At 46.0% G+C, this 14,078-nt stretch overlaps 2 protein-coding genes and 1 non-coding gene across 3 annotated transcripts in view; 2 read left to right on the top strand and 1 right to left on the bottom strand.

The window, feature by feature from the left end:
- Positions 1–338, top strand: part of BSND (barttin CLCNK type accessory subunit beta) — a 1,269-nt gene extending 931 nt beyond the window's left edge. Inside the window, exon 4 of the mRNA XM_085308177.1 lies at positions 212–338. Within this exon, the coding sequence (XP_085164303.1) occupies positions 212–338 (127 nt within the window). The remainder of the gene's footprint in view (positions 1–211) is intronic.
- Positions 339–1,289: 951 nt separating this feature from the next.
- On the top strand, positions 1,290–1,360 carry TRNAG-CCC (transfer RNA glycine (anticodon CCC)). The gene has a single exon. It is a non-coding gene; the product is annotated as a tRNA-Gly (tRNA).
- Positions 1,361–4,749: 3,389 nt separating this feature from the next.
- USP24 (ubiquitin specific peptidase 24) overlaps positions 4,750–14,078 on the bottom strand; it is a 60,400-nt gene continuing 51,071 nt past the window's right edge. Inside the window, exons 61-68 of the mRNA XM_085308176.1 lie at positions 13,584–13,697; positions 13,270–13,335; positions 12,922–12,988; positions 9,623–9,701; positions 8,969–9,044; positions 7,777–7,863; positions 7,357–7,467; positions 4,750–7,189 (exon numbers count right to left, since the gene is read on the bottom strand). Of these exons, the coding sequence (XP_085164302.1) occupies positions 7,127–7,189; positions 7,357–7,467; positions 7,777–7,863; positions 8,969–9,044; positions 9,623–9,701; positions 12,922–12,988; positions 13,270–13,335; positions 13,584–13,697 (663 nt within the window). The 3' untranslated portion in view covers positions 4,750–7,126. The remainder of the gene's footprint in view (positions 7,190–7,356; positions 7,468–7,776; positions 7,864–8,968; positions 9,045–9,622; positions 9,702–12,921; positions 12,989–13,269; positions 13,336–13,583; positions 13,698–14,078) is intronic.

Raw genomic sequence — 14,078 nt, 5'->3', positions numbered from 1 at the left:
GGAGCGGGCGCGAGGGACGCGGCTCCCGCTGCTCCTTCCCGCCCCCCAGCCCGCGGGGCTGGAGCGGGGCCGCCGCGTCCCCCCCCGCCCGCCTCGAGCCCGGGTGAAACCTGCCCGGCAGCCGCAGCGTCCCCGCCGGAGGCAGCGTTTACTGTAAACGGGGCAAAGCCCGAGCGCGGCGCCTCGCCCCCGCCCCTCCGTGTCCCCGCAGCCCCGCCGCGCCGCCGGCCGCCCTCCCGGAGGAGCCGGGCGCGCAGGACGACCTCTACTACGGCCTGCAGGACGGCTCGGACCCGCTGCTGGCCGGCAGCGAGCTCCTCTTCGAGCCCGAGGACTAGGAGGCGAGAGCAAAACCTCCGCGTTTTGCCGGGAGAGCGGCGCGGCGCGGCAGCCCCTCGGCGCCGGCCCCCCCCGCGCTGTCACCAGAGCTCCCCGGGGAATTAAATTGGATTTTTTGGAGAACAGCCGACGTCTTTGCTGTTTCTGCTCCCCGTGGCGCGGCGGCGGGGGGGGGGGAGGGGGAGAGGGTCGCGCAGGGGAGACGCTGCCGTCGGGGAGCTCGGGGCCGGCAGCGGCGGCGGAGCGCAGGCAGGTTAAACATTGCACGGAGCGGCACATTCCTGCATGAATTTAAGAGCCCGGCGCCGTTTCCCCGCGCGGTGCCGGTGCCTCCCGCGCGCAGGAGACGGGGTTGATCCTCCGAGCCTGCAGGCCCGGGCAGGACGGACAAACAACCCTCCCCGGCTGCTCAGGGCTCCGCTTTTCTTTCCCTTTCTCTTTTTTTCAACCAACCACAGCATTTTTTTTTTACCAGCGCCCCGCGGGATGTCGCGCCCCCAGACGAGCGCTCGGCAGCCTCCCTGTTCAAAAGATGCTGTTTCCCGTCGGGAAAAGCCAGGCGGCCGCCGAGCTCCCCGAGGTCGGGGCAGGCCCTTCGCAGGGACGCCAGCTCGGCCGCCGGGTCCCCGCGGCGCTGAGCCCGCGGAGATTCGCCGAGGYCTCGTAAGGGCTGAGCCCTTGCAGCAGCCTTCCCCGGCGGCCCCTAGGAATACGGTTTTCCCCCTCTTCCCTAGATGCCCGTTTCCCCCAAGCTCTGCGGCTGTGAGACGTGCGCGGCTCAGCCAAGCGCGGCCGGGGCAGGGGCGCCCGATGCAGCTGCACCGGGCGGCCGGGCCGGCGACGCCGGGTCCCCTTAGGACCTGCGGTTGCTCAGAGCTGGGGGCACTCGCGGCTCGYCGGAGACCCGCGGGCCGTGTCCTCAGCCCGGCACAGAGCCCCAAACACCCGCAGCACCAGTGGTGTAGTGGTATCATGCAAGATTCCCATTCTTGCGACCCGGGTTCGATTCCCGGCTGGTGCACCGGTGTCACGAGCAGCCTCTGGAGCCCGCGGGTGGGACCTTGGACCTTCCCCGGCCCGGGGCAGCTCGCACSACACTGTGGTTTTTGTCACCATCTCTTTTTACCACCTTTCCCTGGTGCCTGGCAGAGCGCAGGCCCCTGCTGCCCCGGGGAGCCCCGAGGCTGAGATGGGAAACAAACAGACCCATCGCTCGCATGATGGGCGTTATGAGGCTGAAGAAAAAAAAAATCTCTCTCCGGATACCCTCTCCTTTAGGGGCTGGGAAGCGCGTGCACCCTCCCCCCCCCCTCCTCCCCCGTGCAGTCGGGTCGGCCTCCTGGCTGGCATCACGTGCGACCTGCCTTGAGCTTGCAAAAAAAAGGTGCCAATGGGATTAGAAAATGAAAATTTGTCTCTGAAATAAGCCAATGAGGGAGACGTAAGAGGTCTTGGTCCCTTCTGAAATCAGCTGCAGGCCCGCGCCGCCCGCCGTGGCTGCACCTCTTCCACCCGCTGCTCCTCGCCTCCGTGGCGAAGCCGAGCAGCGACATGCGGGACGCGGGACGGGGCGACGTGCGGGATGTGTGGGACGGGGCGACGTGTGGGACATGGGATGGGGCGACATGCGGGACGCGGGATGGGGCGATGTGTGGGATGTGTGGGACGGGGCGACGTGCGGGACGCGGGACGGGGCGACGTGCGGGATGTGTGGGACGGGGTGACATGCGGGATGGGGCGATGTGTGGGACGCGGGATGGGGTGACGTGCGGGATGTGTGGGACGGGGCGATGTGTGGGACATGGGATGGGGCGACGTGCGAGACGCGGGATGGGGCGATGTGTGGGATGGGACGATGTGTGGGACATGGGATGGGGCGACGTGCGGGACGCGGGACGGGGCGATGTGCGGGATGTGTGGGACGGGGCGACATGTGGGATGGGGCGACGTGTGGGACGGGGCAACATGTGGGATGGGGCGCCGCATTTGCTGGCATTAAGGGCGCAAACGGGGCTGCTTTGGGGGTACAACCGCAGCGCGTCCACCGAGTCCCCCAGGGAATGGGAGCTTTTCTGCTTGCAAAAACACCCTTCACACCCTCCCGGCATGATTMCAAACCCGCGTGCTCCGGGCGTGATTCCGCCTCCCCAACAGGGAGGGCAGGAGGAGCCTTTCCCATGGGTGACTGCACAGCCGCTTGCACGTGCCCTTCCTTTTGCCCTTTTTTTTTTAAGCCACCTCCCAAGTGCCAGCTCCCGGCCCATGGGCAGAGAACTGCCGCGGGGCCGCGTTGTCTGGGGTTCCCCTTGAGACAGCCGCTCCGGGGCGCCGGAATCCGCCGGGAGACACTGGCTTTGCACGGGGCTTCCTGACGGCCGCCGAGGCCTCCCGCACGGGCCGCCGCGCGTCCCGTCCCCCAGCTTCCAAGTTGCCTAGTCACGGCCCTGAGCGGCTCCTTTACTTTTCAGTCACGCGTCAGGGCTCTAGTTTAAAAAATTCTGCTTGGAAACATCAGATTTTAATTTGCATTGCTGTAGCACAAGCTGCTGCTTTGTTAGCGGGGTTTGGCTGGTGCCGTTTAAGCGCAAACCTAATGGCGCGCTGGTGTTAGGCGCCGCTTCGGTAGCTTCCCCTCAGGGCTTGCCGAGGCGCGTCCAAGCGCCTGTGAGCTTTTTTTTTTCCTCTCTCCAAAGAAAGACAACGAAAAGCTTTCATAGTACTTTGTTTTTTGTGTTTGTATCCTAAATATTTATTTGGAGTTTTATAAATAAACATTTTATAAGCGTCTTCTTAAAAGCAGCCCCCGGGGAAGCGCGCTGCTGAGCATGGCGGCGCTCTGTGAGGACACGTGAAGAAATAAAGCCTGACGGCGCAAGGGTAGTTGTCAAACTTCGTCTTTTCTGGATCGCGTGCGCTTTCCTCCCTTGGATCGCTTCTTACAGAGGCCTTGCTACGGCTTTAGSCGTCAGTGAAGGACACGCTCTGCTGTCTTCCCCGTGAGGGGGACGGGGCCTGCCGGCACCGCTGCTCACCGAGAGCTCGGGCAGCAGCTCTGCGTGGGCCGTGCACCCGCAAGCCAGATTTCGCCCTTTACTTCAAGCACAGCTGTATAAGCCCGGTGGAGGGAAACGGTGTGAAAGCAAGATTAGCCCTTGCTTACTACCTTGTGCGTCAAGGGTGGTGTAGGCAGCAGGGTTATTTGTATTTGTCCTRGAGCACAAACTTAAAAACGGCAGGATACACCTGAAGGATCACAAAGTCCTGCGTGAAAAATGAGAGGAAACCTTTCCGCTTCACCACAAACGTGAGCAAAAGCACCAGAGGCCAAACGGTGTGAGTCGAGGGGAAAGCAAACGGACCGCAAGAGAGAGCTTAGAAAAGGGCCTCGAATCCAGGCGCACTTCATGGCGCACACGACTTACCCAAGGCATCGGAGAGCAAGCAGCACGGGGCAGTCCTCAGGCCCTGGCCTAACCCCGACCACGAACAGCCCCTCCGTGGCACGGGGCGTTTTGGAGCGCWCTGTGCGCGCTGCGCCTCCCAGCGCCCCCTCCTCAGTCCCAGTAACCGCGTGTACTCCGGTGAGCAACTGGTAGTGGGCAAGCATCATCTTTCACTCGATGATGCGGGAGATCGGAGGGGAAGCGCAGGATAAGGCTTTGGGGGTGGGAGGGAACCCCACATGCTGTTCAAACATAGCAACGTTTTTTTTGTTCTTTTACCTGTCACTTAGGAGAAAGCAGCGTTCACCCGGGGCACGCTGTGACCACTCCGGTCAGCACAAGCAGTGGCTCGCGTTGTCTGCGATACCCAGTCCATTCTCGCAGGACCAGCGCTGCCTGTGACAACTGCAGGCTAGGTCATGCTTGAAAATTAATTCTTCATCCTTAGACTGGAGGGAGGAAGTTTCTGCAGGTAACACAGTTGGGACAGCAGACCCATCTGTAGCTACTAGCTCTACTTACGAAGGGAGGGGGGTGGAAAGATGGCCAAGGAAACTACAGTGGTATTACTACAGGGAAACTATTGCTACAGTGGTACTGCTGCATGTCCATCTTGAGGTAAGAGATTTTACTGCAACCCCATGGCTGCACCGCTTTCTCCATCACGCTCCAGCAGCGAAGGCAGCCTAATCCATGACTACAAGCAGAGTCAGGATAAATCAGTCTGCCAAGGTCAGGAGAAGTAACTGCATGCAGATACAAATCTAACAGTGCATGGAAATATGCCACAGTGCAAGGAGATGTAGCAAAACACTTCTGAAAGCCCTTCAGCTATTCCAATTTACTTTGGAGAGCTGCCAAAACAGCAAGCAGGGGTAACCCCTCAGAGCTTGTTATCTAAAGGTTTTAAGATAAGAGGATCAACAAGAAACAGCACAGTGTATGCACAATCTAAAGATTACACTAGTTTTCTGTGAAAGGAATAACTTTATTCCATTGACCAGGAATCCCAAGACTGTTCATCAAGACTGCCTATTTTTCCAGTGCCAAATGTCTATATTAATTGGACAGTATCTCCCCAGAGGCTCACAGGCAGGCTGTGGCTGCTCCTCACTGAACATTTTGTAAGCTGTATAAAAACATTTTCATCCAAAAAGATTGGCAGTAAAAATTACAACATAGAAATGCATCACAATTTACACAAAAACTAGTTTTGTTGAACTCTATTTTCCAAAAAATAATCTTCAGCAGGTTCAAATGACAGCAGCTGGAAACCAAAATAATTGACCAAGTATCATCTTATTGCAAATTATAACCATTGACTTTGTACAAGCATGAGCAGAACTATGAAAAAGTTTGTATTGGTTTCAAGTATACAGTGGTGATGAGCCATCCTGATGCAATTCTCCCATCAATGCTTCTTTGGGCCTGCAGTAATTGAGAATGTTGTTTCCATAGGAAATAACAGGAACCTGAAGTGACAATTGGTGCCAACCCATAGGAACATTACAGATTTCTTCTATCACCATCCCGGCTGTATACTTATGATGATTTATGACCCATTACAAAGTATTTGGGAGGGGGGAGGATAGAAGGGGGTCTGTGTAAGAAAYGAGTTATTCAAAATTAATTTAAAACATCACATTTAAAATGTCCCAGCACATTATCAGAAACATTTATAAAATGCTAACTCTGTCATGTGTCTATGAAGACATTGTTTGGAAAAAGAAAAGTGAGATTCACTACAATGCCACCCTTACTTCGTACACGCAATTTATGACAACAGTTCTCTTAACCCGCAATAAGTTATAAAGCTGTACAGCTGAAATCAGATCAGATGTTTACTTCCAACAGTGAAATGACTGGTTAATTTCAATATTAGTGCACAACAGTGAAAAGCTGTCTGCCGCTTCTTGTTTCAGCAACAGTGTGTAAAAACAAAAAACAAAAGGCACTTTTTGGCTGGTTGTGCCTTTAACTTGGCAAATTTATCTATTCTGGAGGTACCCAGGCACTCCTAAAATCTCCCCCATTTCTGTGCATGTTTATTTATATAAATTTAAAGTAAGGCAGAATCCATAAATAAAGGCAAAAGCAGTGCAGAAAATGTGACAAACGCAAAATGTACAAAATATGAAGAGTTAGTTGGCACAAAAGAAGCTARTATCCAAACCCAGAAATCACTGAACTGCATTTGACATGGAAAACRAAATTGCTCAAATCATCCCAACTGGTTTCCAGTTGTTTATGAGCAAATCAAAAGAGCTGTGGTATTTTAAATGTTGCCTGGTCAAGTGAAAATACAAGCAAAGCCAAATCTTTCTTTCACTGTGTTAAAATTGCTATAAAATCTGCACAACAGTGTCCCCAATTCACTCAAGGAATTATTCATCATATACAACCAATACCAACTTTCTCAGTAACTTCAAAGCATAAGCAAGTGATTGCAGATCACATGATTGAGATACATCTTATTCAATATGTCTCCAAAGATCAAAAAAATTTAATGAGTAAAACTGCAACAGAATTTCATGTTAAAGTGCTTTTTTTTTTCTTTTAAACTACTCATTAACTTTTTTTTTTTTTCAATTCCACCAACATGCTTTCATGAACACTTGCATACCCAGAAAACAAAGTTTTTCTTTTATTGCTCTTCCCAATTTTTTGGTGGTTTTCAGAAGGTTACCAGAAAAGATGACCCGTTCCAGAGTTTCTTGACCAAACCATTCTGTAAGAAATCGCTATCCTTACAGAGCAAGCTTACTGAACCTTCTCGTAAAGAGCTTTACAGGGAGACATATTAAATACAGAAGTCTTTATGTAAACTGATTCTTTAACTAATATTTTACAATGAAATGTAAGTCATCACACATCTTTACAGAAATTTGARTATTCCTATTCAGTATTATCCGAAAGATTAAAAATTTGCCCTCCATACGTAAGGGCAGTCTGTTTTTTTTTCCTGTATAAAAACCAAAAGATTTTTTTTTTTTTGCAGCATCACAGAAAAGCAACAGTTTTACATTCACTCATTTAATGTTCACATAAAAATTCAACCACTAGCGCTTGTGTACTTGATAAAATCTTCTTGACAAACTTTTCGGTGTCTGGACTGTCATAAGCTACTGCAGATAAAGATGCAGTTTTCTAGAACATATATTGATCTGAAGCCTTCATGGCTGAAGAAYGCTGTTAGATTTCAGGGAAACAATCTCCTCCAGCAATCTTACAAAGCCACTTATCTTCCAGACTCTTCTAACGGCATAAGCAATGGGACTCCAGTTGCAAAAGGTACCAGGCATTAAATATTCGAGTTGATCTGCTCTTGTGTTCATAGGTATYCGCTACGGGTCAACATCATCAAGGTCACTTTTAGGCTCACCAATCATCATAGGAGACTCTGAGCCCTTTCAATATACACAAGGGGGGGGGGAAAGACATTGAACATGATTTCTTTATAAGGCATACAACTGTTATGTACATTCAGTGATATTCTGCCCCTGAAACCCAGGAGTATGTTCTCCAGCAGAGAGTAAAGCAACAGAAGATAAACATGCTCTTATTTTATTGTTACCTGCTGCAGATGTCTGTCTCCATTCTCGTTGGCTGGACTACTTTCCGACCCGTTACTGCTTCCGGACTGATCTTTCTCATTCAGCAGGGCTGTTGCATAGGCCAGTGTGTCCTGTGTGGGAAACAGGTTCAAGAGACACTGTCAGCAGCCCTTGTGATATCTTTATTTCATAACTACTGTTTTTTTCTTTTTTTCTTTTCTTTTTTTTTTTTTAAAGGTTGATTCTGAAACAATACAGCTACAGCACTGAGATAGCTGAATGAGCACAGGTAGTTGTGAGGTACTAACATTAACATTTAAGGGTTAGTTTTTCAGAAACAGYCACAGGACCCAGGCTTGGAAGGGGAGAATGGTCTTAAGTGCACTGGAATTTGGCAAAAAAAAATAAAACGAACAGTCTTGCAGGACTGTGACACGTACCTGTGCTGAAATAGTGCGCTGAAAGGTTTTTGCAGTTGATGTTTCATTAGATACATTACTCTGTGGAGCCCAGTAGTGTTCAGACATCTACATAAAAAGCCAAGAGACAAAATTCTAGTAAAAATTTTACATGTGTAAAGCCTCATCTGCTTGTCATGGTAGGTGAACAAAGAAGCCTGGAACAAGGTTCCTGAATCCTTTGGCAAAGAGATCTGAGGCACTGGCAGGTATTAATGTAACTGGAACAGTTTCAAGGACTACAGCCCTTCAGCTGCATCCCAGTAACCAATTTTGGGTATTTGGTAACTGTACATGTGTGTAAGTTATGGGATGCTAGCTGAAAGGGTGGCAATTCAGATTTTCAACAGTGGTTTACGTAAGCCTGTTTTCAGTCTGTACTGGCTCAGTAGGACCACCCAGAGCCTGTCAGTTCACTGTGTTTCASCCAGAGTAGTAACAGATTGTGCTGTATTGCAAGCATACTGCTAATTCTGCTTCCAGTATTCAGTAAAATACTATTTCATGCATCTCGCATCATATTATTGCCTGTGGTAGAAGCTGTCATGACAAACAGGCAGCCTGGACCTGAGATACTATATTATAGTGCAGGCCATGCTTGGAGGCTAAGTATGACTCTCCTTGACTGCAGAAGACAGACCTGGGCCAGTTTTGCTGAGGTTTAACTTTCAGTCCTTGTGTATTCACTAAAGCTGTATTGCCCAACTTATGTWACATTTAGTGGGAGGAGCAAAAACTAGATGTGCAGGAGAAAAACTTCAATGGTTATGCTGTGTGCAAGCGGCAATGTGTCTGTAAGRAATCCACTCCTTTAGGTATTGTCCTGAATCAACATAGCAAAGGAAAACTGCTTCTTTCTTTTTAAAAAAGCRAAGCCTTCTAACAAATTCTTTGGCATCAAAAGCTTTCCACTTGACAAGGAATGATATTCATTATAGCTCTTCACACTTGGTTTTTATTTACTGTACACACATATAAGCCTAAAACAGATGGGGGCCTGCTGAAGTTTTCAAATGTACCAGACTTAGCTGCATCTAAATGGTTCTTGTAAGAAATGAAGTAACTTGCCTTTTGTTTTAAGAAGCAACTCAAAAAGCCATAAAGAAAATGCAAATTATCTAAGCCTCACTGGGAAGGGGAAAGTAGTTTCTCAGTATTTTTACAGCCAAATTACCTTTTTCTGTAGCCACTGCACAGCCCAACTCCAGTGATGAGAATTCTCCTTGAAATAATCTTTTGCAGTAGGGCACCTTGGAAATTGAAATTATATTCACTATTTACGAACAAAGCATTATGGCAAACTTGAAAAAAAAACAAAAGACTTCCTCTGTGCTGCTGCCTTCTCTATATATTATCATTTTTGATAACTCTGACTTAAATTGTGCCCTGAATTAGCAGGAGCAATAATGTCTTGTAAAATTTACACAATGTAGTTTAATACACAGATTCATATGTTTCAGAATTATMCCTCATCAGACCACATGCCAAGCTCTAAACAGAGAGAATTTAGGAATCATACTATTTCAAAAATCTGTGATAGTTCTTACATGTATTTTGATTTTAGTGTTAGAATCGTACTCTACAGCATGTAGGTAATCCAGCCTTTAAACAGCTATTGTCAGTTATGACAGGAGAAATCCACCTCCAGCACTATTCAGAAAAGATTTCACTTTGTACTGTGGCATGTAATATTAAGCTCTTTGAGCACCACTTACATAACAATAACACAACCTAAAGCTGGACAAGGTAGCAAGAGTAGCAACCTAAACAGTCACAGAGAAGTCCAAGGTAGAGGTGAGGTTAAACTCTAACACACATCATTACTCACTTCTGAGCTAAAGTTACAAGGAACTTGACACACTGGTAACAACGACTGCTGTCCACATGGTTGCTGTGGTGCATCAAAGCTGTGGGGAGAAACATAAGGATTATAACAACCCCTCACAATTCAGACTTCTCTGTACCACCCAGTCTGAGAATATAAGAAAGATGAAGTTAAAATCTTATGTAGTGAAAGTTATTTCTATAAATGTCAGCATGAGTATGTGTGAGTATGCATACTGCTGTATTCCTGGCAGTTTTGAGTATTACCAGAACTCTACTGGATTAAAAATAGATCAAAGTGAAAATACAGTAATTCTTTCATATGCAGTACCTGAATTYTAAACAGCTCTTTTCTACATCTCTCCTAATACAGTTATTCTTCCCCTGTAATCCATTCTATGTTAGATAATTGCTATGGTTACATCTATCTGAAGTAGTCTATTATTCTAAACCAGCATAAAGGGACCAGATCACCAGCTTCCATCGGGATCAAAACTTGCAAAATTCACCAGCCAGGAACCTCATCTAGGGGAGATCTGAACAAGACAACAAGTTGTTTTTAGCCAGRAAGTTTCCTATACTGTGGAATTCCCAAATCCTGTAAAAGAATCTTTTTGCTGAGGAGAAATATAAAAATATCCACGACATTGTCCCAACCAGATTTGCCACCCAAAAGCTGCTCTGTCCRTATCAGTCTGTATCAGTAAAGAACATGGTAATGAAACCTTTAAACAGGCAAACAATTGGTAGGGAACTGCAGATTACCAGCTTTTCCACCCTCAAAGCACAACAGATGATGAAAATTACAGTACTGCCACAATGCAAATTATGCACAAACATCTTGAGGACCATAGAAAACTTATTTTCTGACTTCCTTTCTTGAAGAAAGACTTGCCAATGGGAGGGATAAGGCATGGTCCACATGCAATGAAACTGGAAGCTGTTCAATGCTGTTGCTAGGAAACTCCAAGGTAAAACTACAATTTTTACTCCCAAATTCCACAGCAATTCTCATAAAATATGTATGATTTAATAACAAAACACAATGAATTTTAAACAAAGATCTAATTGAATAATTGCATCTCTCCTCTGTAGAAAAATAAAGAAGGTCATGTATTGCCAGATTACAGAAGAGGATTGGTTCAAGTGGGACCAATCTATCCGGAAGTAAAATAATCACTTAGGTATTTTCTCATTCTGAGCATTTTTTTCCCCTCTTCTATTAGTCACTGATGTAAACTAGTAACCAGATGAGCACTGATGCAGAGAAGGGAAATAGAGAACGAACTAAATATTCCTTCTCACTAAAACAAAATCCCAAAAGATGAGAGCTGTAATCTGAAGCAGCTTCACATCTAAACAGCTGTAAAGGAGATGCTCAAGCTGCACTGTTCAATTAGAGGTGCTCTCTGAGCGCCACGCAGCTGCTCTACACATTTCTCTTACAGATAATGCCTCTTCTCCTGACTCAYATGAAATAAACACTTATTACTTCTGAGACTTATTTTATCTTGCTGTTGCAACATTTTAGTAATTTCACTTCATTAAGGTATCTGGATCAAACAAGGAGACAAAACTTTGTACAAGAGTACAAAGAGTACAAATGGGAGCCACCTGCCAGATTAGAGTAGTTCTCCTACAGTTAATATAATCAGCWTGCTTCCATGTTGAACCAGTTACTTTTTAATGATAATTAGAATACTGACAAGAGAAAAGGATTGGCAATTTATTGATACACATGAGAAGCAAAAAACTCATTTTCAAGGTTACAGGATTCAGAGAGCTACTCCTGTGGTAATCCAAGGCACAGAAGATTTCTTGTTGTAATGGCAAAAATAYCTCCACGACCAACCTTAACGAAATAATGGCCACAAAAGATAGAGACTGAAAGACTATCAAGAAGACGCCAGTGGACACCATAGGTTCAAAAACCATTACCACAGCAGTTTGTGAAAGTAAAGTCAGGGTTTCACAACAGAAACAGCATTCCGCCTGACCGTGAAGGGGAATTTCTTCACTGAGAGAGTGACAGAGCACTGGAATAGGTTGCCCAGAGAGGTGGTGGAGTCTCCTTCTCTGGAGATATCCAAGGCCCGCCTGGATGCAACCCTGTCTACCATGCTCTAGGTGACCCTGCTGAGCAGGGCGGTTGGATTAGATGATCTCCAGGGGTCCCTTCCAACCTTACTGATTCTATGATTCTGTGATGTAGCTCTAAGGCRACTGATGATGAAGCAACCTGCTTGTAATGCTTTAACAAAGGCTGAAATCCCTGTGCTGTCTGAACTTCTACAAATTCAGATTAGACTTTTATCTTACCAGTCCTAGGATCTCATTTTAGTGGTAAAGGAGGCTACTGCTTCATGCCAAGTAAGATGTGAAAGACAGTAAGGGGAGAACAGTGATTTCACAAATGAAAACATGAAGAAAAAGAGAAAGCAGCTACATCAGGGTTCTTTGGAAAAACACCTAGAAGAGTAAAACAGGAGATTCCAACTAAAACCAATGGCAGCAAAAGCATAGTTCATCCCTACAGATTCGAAAAAACCCTGTCTTCTTCACAGCTTCCCTCCATTATAGGTTTAGTTATATCTGCTTTGATATTGAAGGTTTACTGAACATCCAATCTGCTTCTGCCATTTCAAAGCACAGAGCTGCAGTCAGAAGCAAACTGACAAACAAGTTACCATCAGGCAAGGTAAGAGGAAGGAAAGAACATTAAGAGTCAGCGCACTTTCATCACAAGCCTTTATAACTCAAAGGACCCACTTGCTGTGACTTTTCTTCATGGCTTTTGTCTCCCCATCCTTCTCCCTATTCCCCATAAAAATCAGAGACATGGGCTGGATCATACATTTCTTGTTTAGAAGAAATACTAATGAGATGCAAAAGTGAGCAAGAGATTTCCAATATGCTAACTACTTTTCTTTCCTCATATATACGCTCTGATCTGTTCCCAATTTCATCAGGTTAGCTCTTACGAGCTTCTTGGCTAAGGTTCCTTAATGTCACTTACTGAAGTGGGTAAGTACCATTCTTCCCTGGGTTCACTGACTGCTTTTGCTGGAGAAAGTTTTTTTCTCCAATAGAATTYGTTTCCAGCTTCCCATTACTATGATATTCTAATGCTTGTTCTAGTTTCTGTTGATTTTGTGTGTGGATGGGAGTACTAATACCATTAAGTTGGTTTTCCTGAGAAGTAGAACAGTTTAGGAAGATYAGAAAGCAGCAGACTATATGAACCATCATCAAAATGAGGCTCAGTAGGAGACAGGAGCATGTTCACACAGTTGGCCTACTTGCCTATTAATCCATTTTCAGTCTCAAAGGCAAATTTGATGCGCTCTACTTGTAAAGGGTCTTCAATAACCTGTTAAGAAATAAAAGGGTCAATAGAAGTTGTGTAATACCTGTATCTGAGCTATGAAATAATTTTAACCACCTCAACATGAAAATCACACAAGACTTTTAAAGTTTCACATATCACTGCATCGTCAAGACAGCAATTTATTAAACAATTAAAAGACTTACTGAAGTATGAAAGATATCTGGGTGTTAAAATTATCACTCTAGTCCTGGCTTTTTTTTCCATTATGCACTGACACAAAATATATTCTGTGCTTACTGTACAAGTCTTTACCCTTCACCTACCAGTATCTCATGGAGTAACTGGAATATGTTTTTCAGTTCATGAGGTGGAGCAGTTTCCAGCTGAGTCTGCATGCAAGAAATACAAAGTTACTTAAAGAGTAGAATACGCTGATGATACAAAAAAGATTACCAGACAACTTTGCAGCTTTTGAAAATATTTGTTTTAAACTCTAAAAGCTAAAGAAAATCTAATGAAATATACTAATAGTTCTTCTGAAGATCCCARAACTGCTATAATCCATAGAATACAGTAAGACAGACCAAAGCCTAGAAAAAACACTCATGCTAAAAGCCTAGCTTGATTGTCTCCATACCTTGATGAAGTGTAGCACAGTGAAGGAAAAGTGCTCATTACAAAAGCAGCAGTACACCACCATCTCAATGAGAACTGACAGAGATCCAGTTAGCTCTCGYAATGCATACATCACCTAAAGGAAAGGTGAAACAATCTCAGACATAGAAGCGGCTCAGGTTTTTTATAGAATATTACTCTTTTCCAGGAGGGATGCAGTTTTTACCCCCAGCATCAGTGTGGCCCAGTGAGCTGAACCCCTGCCCTCAAAACGCTTCATTCAGCTTCTGTTGCCTACTTCCAAGGGTGTGGTCAAGCACGATCCATTAAGACAGAGCAGTTCAAGTTAGCACCTCTGGCTAACAYATAACAACAGACTACGTAGGCAAAATGTGCTCAGCTGTCTTTACTGTCAACTTCTGAAACTTTCTAACCAAACCCGTAAGCTGACATATACRCTGGTAGAAGGTATCAAGAAGAAATTGAAAGTGACACCTTGTTCTAGCTCAAAATAATA

This window comes from Rhea americana, unplaced genomic scaffold (genome assembly GCF_003343005.1).
Source record: "Rhea americana isolate MKP2758 unplaced genomic scaffold, rheAme1 scaffold_27, whole genome shotgun sequence".
Taxonomy (NCBI): domain Eukaryota; kingdom Metazoa; phylum Chordata; class Aves; order Rheiformes; family Rheidae; genus Rhea; species Rhea americana.
This window is presented reverse-complemented; position numbering and strand designations above follow the sequence as displayed.